This window comes from Vigna umbellata, chromosome 1, assembly GCF_029865625.1.
Source record: "Vigna umbellata cultivar VRB3 chromosome 1, Vumbellata_1.0, whole genome shotgun sequence".
Lineage (NCBI taxonomy): Eukaryota > Viridiplantae > Streptophyta > Magnoliopsida > Fabales > Fabaceae > Vigna > Vigna umbellata.
The window spans coordinates 47,051,191-47,065,189 of NC_142165.1; the positions used below are offsets into that span (position 1 = coordinate 47,051,191).

General features: G+C 33.7%; 2 protein-coding genes across 4 annotated transcripts; one reads left to right on the forward strand and one right to left on the reverse strand.

Annotated features, from left to right (window-relative positions):
• Positions 1-943: 943 nt before the first annotated feature.
• On the reverse strand, positions 944-8,994 carry LOC148205518 (signal recognition particle 9 kDa protein-like). Of its 3 annotated transcripts, none has more exons than XM_088103408.1 (5): positions 8,845-8,994; positions 6,997-7,133; positions 6,673-6,741; positions 1,449-1,542; positions 944-1,224 (listed from the first exon to the last, which is right to left on the reverse strand). In XM_088103408.1, exons 2-5 carry the CDS (start codon positions 7,066-7,068, stop codon positions 1,148-1,150), a joined length of 312 nt encoding a protein of 103 aa, XP_087959534.1. In that variant the 5' UTR covers positions 7,069-7,133; positions 8,845-8,994; the 3' UTR covers positions 944-1,147. The 3 variants fall into 3 exon arrangements, with proteins under 3 accessions (XP_087959534.1, XP_087959533.1, XP_087959532.1); XM_088103407.1 differs by having other exon boundaries at positions 8,656-8,935; XM_088103406.1 differs by having other exon boundaries at positions 8,663-8,934.
• A 1,570-nt stretch (positions 8,995-10,564) lies between these two features.
• Positions 10,565-13,633, forward strand: LOC148205519 (uncharacterized). The gene is made up of 6 exons (XM_088104712.1): positions 10,565-10,695; positions 11,932-12,157; positions 12,435-12,560; positions 12,640-12,795; positions 12,857-12,980; positions 13,419-13,633. Exons 1-6 carry the CDS (start codon positions 10,565-10,567, stop codon positions 13,631-13,633), a joined length of 978 nt encoding a protein of 325 aa, XP_087960838.1.
• Positions 13,634-13,999: the final 366 nt, after the last annotated feature.

Consider the following 13,999-nt stretch of genomic DNA (forward strand, 5'->3'; position numbering starts at 1 on the left):
AGTTTCTTATATCAAATGTCAATTTTTTTTCAATTTTGTTATTCTTCTTACTATGACTCGTTTTTTATGTATTAAAATACAATAAAAAAATAAGAATTTAGAAATAAAGAAAATAACAATCAAATGACCCATTTGCTTTTTAAGATATTTTATTTGACAAGACGTTTAAATTGTTTATGTAAAACTATTTTACTTTAACATAATTTGTTGATTGTATTATAATGGTATCTTTCACAATTTCAGTTTATAATTTTGAAGAATAAGATTAAGAATCTGCATGTCCTAAACTAACAGAAGTATTAGAACCATTTAAATTTATTAAAATATCTTGAATTTTTTTTAATTCAGATAAGTAACTATTAATTCAGATAAGTATTTAAATTTTTTGGTTTATGTACACCCTTTAGCCCTATAAGCAATTGTAATTTTATATTATCAATTATTTTCTTAATTTTAATACCACTCCTTAACGAGATTCATGCCCATGAACTAACATAGAAGCGGTGAACTAATTTCATACGAAAAAATAAGTAACGCAGGTTTACGTTGCAAAGTCACGTTAGAATGATCTCTTGAACAGTGATTGAATAAAACCGTCATGGGTTTGTGGTGGTCAAAGAATGAATGAATAAGGGTAAAATGGAATTTATAGTTTTATAACGGTGCAGGAAAAAAAAAAGGTGTTGGAAGCAGCAGTCAATCCCATACCATACCATACCAATAACGTGTAATCTAAAATTCCATACTCCTTGGGGGATGGCATCCAATATTCACTCCCAGTGACTATGAACTATGAATCCTGTAAGTTGGCCTTAGCCTGTTGTAGCTTCAACAATATTTTGTAATTGCTAAGTTAGTAAGGAAATTCTAGTTTGATGATGAACTGCTGACACAGTGGTTTGGCTGCACCATTGGATATAAAAGGATTCAATAACGGTAACGATGCACAGTAAATCTTGGTGGCATAACTAAATTCTGTAATACTCAAGACTTCCAAAAGATCAGAAATTCAGACTTCAAAACTTCAATATACAACCACTTTCATCATAGAATCTGAAGAAGTAATAATTAGATCGGGAAAAGTATAACTGTTCAAATTCTTAGAAAGTCCTCTGACTCAAAACCATCATGTCTCGCAAAGAGCAAGTTATTGCTTCCTTCCTCTTCCTTTCTTGCTTGGTTGAGCATCCATTTGCTCTTTTCCAGTGACTTCTGATAGATCAACTGCAGAATTACAAGTGACGGAGAATGTAGAAAGAAATCTCAGCACCAGACAAGAAAGAATATCCAAAACACAATCAATGTAAACCATAAAGGAATATTGCACTGAGTGGTTTCGTATTCTCAAAAGAATCTGTCTTTGACCAGTTTTATAGATAACACGAATGTTGCACAGAAGTCTTTTTAGTTAAAGCATCATCACATTAACAGCTTAGAGTAAGACATACCATCAGGACCACGGGCCATCAAAGCAAAGAACATATTGTTCAGTTTTTCCATCTTCTTAGCCTCCTGTGCTTGGTCTGTCTTGTACTTTAGACACTGTAAAAAGTACAACAATTGACAATTAGAAATTAAGATTACGAGGCTAATAATGTAAGAGGCAGTCAATCATAAAACAATGGAAAATGATGCTAATTGCTAGGAATATAATTATTACAAATCATTGAATAACAGATTTTGTTCTGCTAATTAAAATGAGAGCTCATACGCGGCTAAATTAAATTTTCACCACCAACAATCATGAGAATTTTATTAGTATATTATTTTCTTTGTCAGAATAATTATAATGTTAGAGTCATTATTAAGTCTAAGAAGGGAGTAGTGTGTTGGGAGCTGCTTCCTGTTGTACCTAGTTATGTCCCTAGGTATCTAGTAAACTTTTTTGATCTTTCATCTTCCCATTATATCAGATTTCTATCATTATAAATAGAAGATGATTAGAGGGGTCTTTCAAGCCCTCAAAAATATATTTCCTCTCTGTTTTAATCTTAAGCTTCTTTTATGCATATTATATTCTTCTTTAGAGAATCTGATAGAATAATTTTATTGGCAGAGTTATATACCACCCGAATTAAAAGGGCAACCCAACTGAAACATTAATGGGTAACTTCACGTGTATTGCCGTAGTTAAAGAAGTATGGAGTTACTTAAGATTAAAAACAGAGAAAACACTTTTGGAGGGCTTAAAGGACCCTCTTATGGTCTTCTATTTATAACAATAAAGAGCTGATACACTAGGGAGATGAAAAAATCAAAGGACTGTACTTGACTGCTAGGAACAGAACTAGGTATAGTTGGAAGAGACTTCCCAACACACTACTCCCTACTTTAGACTTAGTGATTACACTAGCATACACAGATTTAATTATTATTCCAACAAAATTGATATTATATAATCAACATAATCTAGATTATATATGTATTATTAGGAATGTTTTTATTTATTTCCATATCACATTATTTTCAGAGGATATCAAATTTCATCTATTCATTGCATTCATTCCTTTTTCTAGATAGATATAATTGAAACACCCACGTTGCTTCATAAACACGGTCTTAGCTCAATGTTTCTTTCTTTTCTAAAGTTTATCATAAGATCTTGTTTTTCGGAAATGTGTCCGGTAGACCCATTTGTCTTTGAAGGATTTTTATTTTTTTGCAAACCTTTCACAGGTTCCCTTTCACTATTTAGGCACAGCTTCCAATGAGTTTTTGACAACCACCACTCTTTCCAGCAAATATAGGGTTGTGATCGCATCGTGCCAATTCATCCACAAACATCATCCAAAATGCAAACCATGTTATGTCATCGCATTGGACATACAATTGATAGGTATTTGAAGCTAAATGGGAAAACCCCTCAATCACACAATATTGCCCAACCATATATTGTTAAGTCACCTGTTGCTCCTACCTTATTGGTTGATTTATCTACACCAATGTTTAAACACTTTATGGTATGCAACATGCCAATCCTCCAGTAACACTGCTTTGGTGGCACACACCGTAATTCATTCACTGGTCTCTCTCAATCTCCCTCCCTTGGTCCTTGGGTCATTGACTCCAGTGCAATTGATCATGTATCTAGTAATCCTTCTCTTTTCTCTTCCTTTACTACCGTTGTCAATTTTCCTTTTATAACTGCAATTAATGGTTCACAAACACAAGCTTGTAGCATAAGTACTACATAACCCTTCTCATACCTTACAGTTGACTTTGTTGTTTTTATACCCGTAATTGATCTCCTAATTTACTTTCTATTACCCATTTAACCAATTCCCATGATATTATCTTGAACTTTATTAAAAATAATGTTACCTTGAAGGATCGGATATCAAACCAGACAATTGATGCTAGATTTGAGTCACATGGCTTTTACTACCTCTCTCCATCACCACGGCTATGTGCTTCGGTGATCTATCAATGATGATTCATTAAAAATTAAGACATCCCAGGTTGACAAAATTGCAAAAGGCAATGTCTGTCTTCTTTGAAATGTGAATCATAATTAAGTAAACATGTTCCTCGATCTTTTCTTGACTGTCTTAATAAACAAGTTGTCTCTTTTTCCTTTAATTCACTCTGATATTTGGCATCCTTCCCATACTATTACCCCTTTTTATTTTAAATATTGTTACCTTTATTGATGGTTATTCTACATGTACTTGGATTTTATGGTTATTCTAGATATATCTAGACATGGTTATTGAATGATCGAAAGTGTTTTCTATGTTTCAAACTTATATTTATGAAATCAAAAACACAATATTATATATGCATAACTTTTTTTCGTGGTGGCAATGCTCATGTGAATATTTGTCGAGCCAATTTCAATAAGTTATCAAATAATATCATTCACCAGACTTCGTGTAATCATAATCCTCAACAAAAAGGAGAAGCCAAAAACAAAAACATATATTTTATTCATACTATTTGGGTACTTCTTCATAGTCATCTTCACCAATTTTGGGGACATGTTATCCTTAGAACATGCTATCTCATTAATTGGATGTCATCATCTTTCCTTAAGAATTGGGTAGCCCGCTGTGTCCTTTTTTCCTTGTTGCCCTCTGTACAATCTTTATTGTACAAAACATCACACTTGGTTGAGATAAATTTTTCCTTGGTTATTTAAATGTGTCTTCATGGGATATAATCCTTGTCAAAAATGGTATCGACTTTTCTCTTCTGATCTTCATAGGTATAGTGGAGGACATGCCTAATCCTTCCCCATCAACCTTTCCTGCACTAGATCCGGTCTCCTCTAAAAATGATCGGCCTATTTTTGTTCAGAAGGTATACATTCTATCATTAATCCTCGTCCGCACCATACAAACCTTAGTTATCATCAACTTTCCACCATACACTATGCTTGTATATCCACATTATCTTCTATTAATTTTCCTAAGTCACACGGTGAAACTCTATCCCATCCAGAGTGGAGACAACCAATGATTGAGGGAGAAGTGTGCATTTCAAAGTAGTGGTACTTAGGTGTTGGTTCCTCTTCCAGCTAGAAAATCAATTGTTTGGTGATAATGGTTGTATACTCTTAAAACAAGACAAGATGGAACCATTGGTCGCTATAAAATTGGACTGGTTGCCAAAAGCTACACACAAATCTATGGCCAAGATTATATTGACACCTCCCCTCCTATTACTAAAATGACATCTATTTGACTTCTCTTTTCCATTACAGCCATTCACCATTAGACAATTTCAGCTTGACGTCAAAAATGCCTTTATTGTGTAAAAAACGTGGAATTTGAGAGCTTTTAAGTTTGTGTGGATCCTTTTTGAGAGCCAACTTTTGGAACCGTGTTAAGTTTCTTTTTCATTTTGGGCTCTTGTAAACCTAAGCCCATAAAACCCACTAGCAACAGAGAAAAACACCTTCATTGACCTGACATCACCACATCCTTTTCAAACTCTATTGCAACATGTGTCATCTCGTACCAGGCCCCCAAAATGCATTGCATGAACCACTGCAACCAGAGCTCTTTATTGTGTGCTTGAGGTTGCAAACTCTCTGTTTGGTTTCTCTACTTCTGCTGCTCGGCTTGGTTGGTCCATTGATTCTCTACTGTGGAAGAAATAAGGATCTCTAGAGCAATTATGATTTCAATTTGGATGATCTATTTTAGAGATCTAGTCTAAGAGTTCAAATGTTGTGTTTTGCTACTTGGCACTACTACAGTCATTTTTATGCTGCTTTGTTATTTATGACTTGTGAAATGAGCTTTGTGTGGGGTTTAGCCACTGACTTTCATATGCTTATTAGTATGTGATTATAAATTTAACCTTAATTAAATGTTACATGGGTTTTTCTCTCTTATATTACATGCATTTGTACGAATTTTATATATCTTATAGAACCTTATGCATCATGTTGTGGTTCCATGGTTTACGATTTTGTATCCCCTTTCCAAGTCTCAATACAATCCCAAGTTGAATTCCTTGGTGTATTGCTAACATTTCTCTAAAATTATCTAAATTATATAATGCCAGAGGAGAACGGAACATTCAACAAAACATTAACTTAATGTCCAATTAGGCCATTGATCAGCCTTAAACTCATATTTCATTCCAAATTATTTGGAAACACAATCAGGCAATGTTCATGACATTGATGCTCGCCAAAAAACAAAAGAACTAATTTAGACTTTAAGCAAAACAGAATGAGGTGTTTATAGTCCTAGAAGAAGAGTAGTCCATTTATCCTCTATCCAAACCAAATACCTTATAAAGTGAGATACTAATATAATCAGATAGTAAATAATCACTAGATTACAAACCTCAACTTTCAAATCACATCAACAACAAAATAAATAGTAGAGTAAATTGCACTAACCACCTCTTAAAAATACAAAAAACATTCCTGAATTTTTCCATCCCTGCACACCTCCCTTAATTGTTTAAAAAACATTATACTAACATTCTTTATGCATTACAGTAACCACCCTAATTGTTTGAAAGCATTACACCGTCTACCCCTATAAGGTAGATGTTAATAAGCAGAAGGTGCTTGTGTAATTTCACATAACCTTACGACTGATTAGTGTAATTTATTCTACAAGCACCTCCACCTTTTTAACATTTACAGTAACTTTAGAAGGAGAACAGAACACAAAACAAGAGGAAAGAGAGGATCAAGTAGGTTAGAGTAGAGAGGGAGAATTACAAGGGAAAAGAGGAACAAACAAAGGCAGAGAGAGGGATCATGTATTAGGAAAGGGTCGTGCAGCAATTAGGGTATTTTGATCAAAATGGGTGATACGACCTTGGAGTAACAATCCAAAGTAATTCACCCATGGAACCAATTCAGCATGGCACACAACTCATTAGGGAGCAAAGAAAATAATTGGATCATGCCATTCATTAAGTTGGCAGCAAAAATAGACAACCATGAACTGCAAGATTGCCAAACTCTCTAGTTAACTAATAAACTGTTATGTAATTTTGGATGGAGGAAACAAGTTAACTCTATCTCTCAGCAGATAAACTTGGCTGAACACTTTAAACCCATTAACACATTTTGTATAGAAGAATCAAATTATGATTTCATGTTAATCCACATTTACAATCTCAAACATGCACAAAAGACTGGCATTTAAAAATTAAAATACATTGAATATATATTTGTTTTGTTCTAGAAAAACAAACTGATACCTGCCGGTTATCAGTGACCCTAAGTACCAACTTGCCATCACAATGCCTGTACTTCATGACATACCGTGTCTGCTCCAAATACAATTGAAGAAATTTCATTTTCAGTACGTTTTAATAGAACAAGAAGGACAAGTTGGATAACTTGGACAATCAAGAAACTGAATTATAAAAAATCAATTGAGTATTGCCCAAGTGAATATGAAAACAGAGCAAATATTCCAATTAAAGGCTTTTATAACAGTAAAATAAAACAAAAGTCTGAATGAAGTTTGTCAGGGTTATGTTACTTTAAGAAACGAGAAAACGTTGAAGGTATAGAATTACAGAGTCAGGATCAGCACGAAACAACTGAATGGATTGCTCCACAAATTTGTCCCACTCAGTTATGTAAACCATCGCACCAGACAGATACTTCGAAACAATTTTCTGCCAATTGTCAAGCTCTGGTCAACTAAGTTCACCTGCATATCAATGAGAAAAAAATGAAAATATAAAAAACCAGTGTCACTAAATTGATAACAAAGTGTACATATGATGAAAAATTAGGATCTATAGTCAGCAATTAAATTTCATTATGTCAACAAAACTAAAAAAACAACAAATTCAAATGCATAGTCTCACACCTCCCGAAATTTCACACAAATATTATCAACCGAATGAACCAATCCACATTCTCTGGTAAAAATAGAAACTCACGTTTATAATGAAATAAAAAACTTGTCAGAAAAAACAAATTAGATTTATATTGAAGATATCTCATTCTTATCGATCCTCGATTTGTCTACAACCCTACTTTCTTAGTAAATTATGCAAAGAACAATGCAAGTTACCCTATTAAAAGAGAGGAACATGACAAGAGAAGCCATTCAAGAAGTACCAGGTTCCTTCAGGGATCCAAAACCACCAATGCCACATTGCATGCCATTTAAGCCTACACTTTGAAAACACACACACACTCACAAGTGACTAGCTAAAAATACAAAACCCACTGTTAAACTGATTTTTGTCACCTAAAATCAGAACAAACTAAGTTTTTCCACTAATGTAGGAGTCAACCTAGGTATCAATCCAAGGACTCAGTACAATTAAAGTTAACTCTTGTATTTTATTTATTTACTACCTATTAACTAATGCAAGGTGGGGAAATAAAAATGAAAGAATGAAATTTATAAAGGAAAAGAGAATTTAAAATCTGTAAACTGTTTAAAAGAAAAAAATGAAATTAATCAAAAAGAGAAAATGTCAAAACTAAACTATTCTAAATGAACAACATCCTATATGAAAAGCTATTTAACTGTCACTCATTAAACTGGATCTATTACTATTTACACACAACTGAAACAAAACTTAAGACTGTGTATCATGATCAAAGAATAAAATCTGAAATTGAAAATACAGAAAAATCTAAACTAAAACTATTTTAATTTCCAATCCACAGTAACATAAAAAAATGAAATTAACATGGAAAAGAATTTCTAATCTATGAGAAAGAGTTCCAATTTAAAAAAAATAGAAAACAAGTAACTAGACCTACAGGTTGCAGATAGAATGCTCAAACTAAAATGAAGAACAATTTAACAAGTAACACCTAACTAAGGAGCAGAACAAACTCATTGGTTAAAACCATGAATCAGAAACCTAAAAGCAAAGATTAGTGCAGAATAGTATTCACTTGCAACTCAGGAAGACATCCTGTAAAATCATACCCTCTTGTATACTCTCTGTACCAAACCATAGCAATTGTGAGTCTGATGCAAGCTTTTATTCAATATCAAATGCACAGTCTAGTCTAGATGCACTTAAAACATACAATCTAATTCTAAAAACCTATAAATTTTCAATGAAAACAAACTGCCAGAAACAACTTATCGTGAACAGCAAATGAAATCAAGTAATAAAACCTAAACTATTATCAACCAATCAAAAGAATCCATAAAAGGAATCAGAATTGCATTAAACATTAAACATTGAAGATAAAAGTACATGATACCAGAAATCACCGAAAATCACGGCCTGTCACCCTCGCAACTCAGTGAAATCTAGAATCGAAGAAAAGCGCGATAAACCATGAAAGCGATAAACCTATAACGCAGTGTCTGTCACCCGCCGCTCTCTACTCTATGAAACTAAAGAATTGTCTCTCTATGAACATTGGGAGCTTTCCTCTCTCACCTTTAGCTTTGCCCTAGCTTTGGGTTCTTTCTTCAAATAAAAACGAGGGGAAGAGACCCCCAAGGCAGCTGCTGCTTGTGCAATCAACCCGGTCTATGCCAGCAGCGCCAATTCAGTGCATTCCAGCAGCGGTGCAGAAAGCTTCCTCGCGGCCCAGCTTAAGACGGCCCAATTCAGTGGCATCAGCACCAACTTCAAGCGTGGCAGCAGTGGCCCAAATGTTAATCAGCTTCAATTCAAACAGCCCAAAGAGTCCAGGAGCACCACTGCACAAAGAGTATTAATCCAAAATTAAAGAAAAAAGAGAAAATCAAATAAAAAAAAGAATTTTTATCAAAAGATTTTCTAAAAACAATTTTAATTTTCTAATTATTTAAAAATTCTACAAAATACACCTAAAAACCTATTTTTAACTAAAATTATACAAAACTAAAGAATTTAAAGAAAAACCTAAATCTAGCCTAATTCTAAACAAGTAAAGACTAAAATAGACTAACATAGACTCATAAACACCTAAAAGAATGCAAATTTAAGGAGTTATCACCCACTTAATGACATACCGTGTCTGCTCCAAATACAATTGAAGAAATTTCATTTTCAGTACGTTTTAATAGAACAAGAAGGACAAGTTGGATAACTTGGACAATCAAGAAACTAAATTATAAAAAATCAATTGAGTATTGCACAACTGAATATGAAAACAGAGCAAATATACCCATTAAAGGCTTTTATAACAGTAAAATAAAACAAAAGTCTGAATGAAGTTTGTCAGGCTTCTGTTACTTTAAGAAACGAGAAAACGTTGAAGGTATAGAATTACAGAATCAGGATCAACACGGAACAACTGAATGGATTGCTCCACAAATTTGTCCCACTCAGTTATGTAAACCATCGCACCAGACAGAGACTTCGAAACAATTTTCTACCAATTGGCAAGCTCTGGTCAACTAAGTTCACTTGCATGTCAATGAGAAAAAAATGAAAATATAAAAAACCAGTGTCACTAAATTGATAACAAAGTGTACATATGATGAAAAATTAGGATCTATAGTCAACAATTGAATTTCGTTATATCAACAAAACTAAAAAAACAACAAATTCAAATGCATAGTCTCACACCTCCCGAAATTTCACACGAATATTATCAACCGAATGAACCAATCCACATTCTCCGACAAAAAGAAACTCACGTTTATAATAAAATAAAAAACTTGTCAAAAAAAAACAAATTAGATTTATATTGAAGGAATATCTCATTCTTATCAATCTTTGATTTGTCTACAACCCTACTTTCTTAGAAAATTATGCAAACAACAATGCAAGTTACCCTATTAAAAGAGAGGAACATCACAAGAGAAGTCATTCAAGAAGTACCAGGTTCCTTCAAGGATCCAAAACCCACCAATGCCACATTGCAAGCCATTTAAGCCTACACTTTGAACACACACACTCACAAGTGACTAGCTAAAAAAAAGAAAACTCACTTAATTGCATAGAGTAAATACCCACATAAGTGGGGACCTACAACTATCAATTACAGCATGTCATGAAATCCTCAGTACAATACAACCAAAACAAAAATGGAAAAATCCTTCTAACATCACTCTCATCATTCAACAACGACGTGACAATAACCATTTAAGAATCAATCCAAATCAAATGATCCATGAAAAGTAAAACATATTATCAATTTGAGTCAATTTTGATCCATAGAAGAAAAATGAAAATTGATTCAGTGTTTACCGCGAACTACGAGAAACAAAATGAGGCAGTGAAAACCTTCGATGGGAGCACTTCGAGCGTTTTCTATTCAATCCGAAAGAGCCTCAATAGTGGCAAAGCCGAAAGCTCGTAGGCACTGCAAGCAAGCCTTTTAAACAATAAAATTGGGTTAGACTTAGATCTGCTTAAAGGAAAAACTCAGTTTTTTTTTTCGTCATGTTTTAGAGAGGCGTTTTAACTTTTGCAAATAGGAAAAATAAAATACACAGATATCCCCAAAAGTTTACCTTTTTCTTTTTTTACAAATAAGGACTTTAAATTTTAATTAATTAATGCTGAACGAAAGCTTATCACATTTGTAAATGTATACCTGGAACTTTAATTTTAGTCCAAGATCCTTAAAGATTATCATTTTTATAAATAAGTAATTTAAAGTTTTTTTTTTTTATTTCAATTCATTCTAAAAACGTAACAATATTTATAAACAGTTTTTTTGAAAAAGTTTGAATTAAATTTCTTATATCAAATGTCAATTTTTTTTCAATTTTGTTATTCTTCTTACTATGACTCGTTTTTTATGTATTAAAATACAATAAAAAAATAAGAATTTAGAAATAAAGAAAATAACAATCAAATGACCCATTCGCTTTTTAAGATATTTTATTTGACAAGACGTTTAAATTGTTTATGTAAAACTATTTTACTTTAGGAAAATGATACTCGAACAACTTAATTTGACAACATTTCGACACAGCCTACGTGTCAGCATGTGAGCGGTCCACGTTTTGATGGGAAAAAGCTGCTGAAATCTGAGAAAACCTGCTTCAATTCTGACGTGGCGAGGGACGGGCACGGGCAGAGTAGAAGTTGCGTTTCAAATTTGAAATTCATTTTCGAACTTCGTAGAGAGAGAAGCGGCGCGAACATTAGGGACGGATGTTGTGACCTAGACAGAGAGACGAGAGAGTTGGAGAAAGGGTTCACGAGCGAGAGAGAGAGACGGAGTGCTTGCCGGAGTGCCGCCGTTCACTGTTGAAGGCCGTGTCGGAGAGATCGAACGCCTCCAGCCCGTTCCGTTTCAGGGGCGCCGCAGGTCCGACGTCATTTTGATTTGGGGATTGCTATCATGTTGGTCACCTCCTGTCTAGTTCAAATATCTGGCATTTCTTAAAGAGAGTTTAAATTAAATTCATTGTGCTTGAATATGAATACTATGTATTAAGTTTCCGTTTTCTGTTCATTCACACCCCATTCGTGGTAATATGTTGTGTGTGTATGAGTCCCCTTGTTGGGGCTTTAACTTTAGAGGCTGTAATGATTGGCTTGTGGAACTGAATTTTGAGATTTTCTGTTGAATTTATACAGAGCAAAAAGGGTTAGGTTTCCAAAGGGCAAGAAAGGGAAGCCAGGAGATGAAGTTGTGGACAAAGGAAATGTCGAGGAGGGTGAAGTTGACTTAACGAATCCCCAAGTAGCTGCCAAAGCTGCCAAAGAGCGGGCAAATCTAAGAAATCAATTTACTGCTGAACTCTTTAGTGAGGACACTGGAGGTATCAGAATAGACTTATCAGTTGGTGAAGTGACATATGAGGTTTGTTTTGAAGTTTTCTTTAAGTTTTCAACCTGGACGAACTTTTTTATCTAAACTAAATCTTTACTCTTTCTATCAAGTGCTTTTTCATGGACACTAGTAGAGTAAATATTTTGCTTGTAAAGCTTATTTCATGTGGGCTTCTGTTCAAATGTATTATTGTAGTCTGATTTATTCCTAATTTGACATAATTTTTATAGTAAGTTTATTGGTGCAATGAGCTGTTACTGGATACGTAAAAGATAGGCAGGCAGTGATGTGTGATATCTTATGGCAGGATAGCGAGAATTTTGTCGATGACGGGATTCAAATTGAGCCTTTCAACCTAGATAAAGAAAGGGAAGAAGGTTATTTTCATGCAGCAGCCAATTTTGTTGAATATGTAAGAGAGAATGAGATTAAGGTGAGGGATTTATGTTGTTTTCTTTCTTTATTTGTGATATTTCATTTGAATTCTGTTAATAAATTAGGGATCCTTGCAGGATGCATGGCTTGATAATATTGAATTTGATCCAAAATATTCTTCATTAAAATCTGTACCAACTAATGATGTGGATGAGGGCATGCCTGACCTTTCTTCTAAAGATATTGCCGTCATGAAGAGGCGGATTGCAAATGTTCTTGAACCTGGGGAAACGGTATGTATGTATTTTATCATTCTTAATTTTCTGATTTTTTTATTTCTTTGTTCTACTGAAGTATCATTGTAAAATACAATATTTATTTTCCAATTCACTCCAGAGTAGTTGTAGATCATCCATTTGTTTTAGGCAATCACTGGTTTTTTATCATGAAAAGCGAGAGGTTTTTGATCGTGAAGCGGGTTAGTGTTATACACTATGCTTTATTCTACTTATATTATGTTTTGTTGTTTCATTATGTTTACATTGTTAACAACATGATGTAATATGCTGTTTGATTTTATAATTTATTTGATTTAACTACTTGGTTTTACTATTATAATACTGTTCAACTTATGTTGTTATTATGGTCATGATGCAAGATAGAACTTATTGTTCTATTATCAATATCATACATGGTGTTTGTTTATTCTTAGTGTTTGGAGAAACTATCTTTGGGCCTCCATATTAGTTAAGTGTTGGATTTTGGGGCAGGTTATTAATTTTCAATTTTTCCTTCGCTCTTCTTTCTTCTTTCTATGATGTTGTCGATATTTAGGTTTATGAGAAGGAGTGAAGGGTGCCTGTTTCGTGGTATTAACTGCTTAATGCTTATGCCTTCTACATTCTCCCCTTTTCAGAAGGATATGAGAAGTTAGCCCGGGCAAAAGAAGGCCCATCAAATCAACATTTGGATTTGGCTAGTGGAGAAGCCTCTAGCACGGGTGAAGGTGATTATGATATGTTTGCTGACGAGGATGATAACAGTAAGTCATCTACAGATGAAAATAATACAGTTAGTCAATCTTCATCGGACGCCATATTGTGTGGAGGAATGAAGTGTTGCAACATTTAGGGTTGTTACAAAATGGATAGTACGAATGTCATTTATGGATTTCTTATCACTATTTGAAATTGTGATGATTAGGTTTGAATGTACATATTTTTTGTTACAAATCATCAAAGAAATGTTCAATAAATGACATAATCAATGGTTGAAGATCATTTGCATGTCCAATAAGTGTTAAAAAAAATTCATTAAAAAATCAATGTCATTTTGAAAGTTGAAATATCTCTGCAAAAACTTTGCTTGAACTCCCCACTTATTTGGTCTTTGCTACCAATGTTGTTTCTGTACAACGATTTTTACAAAGAATGGTTCCTTGGGCATGGAGTTTGATATAAAGGTGATAATCAATGTCTGAACATCACTTGTATGTCC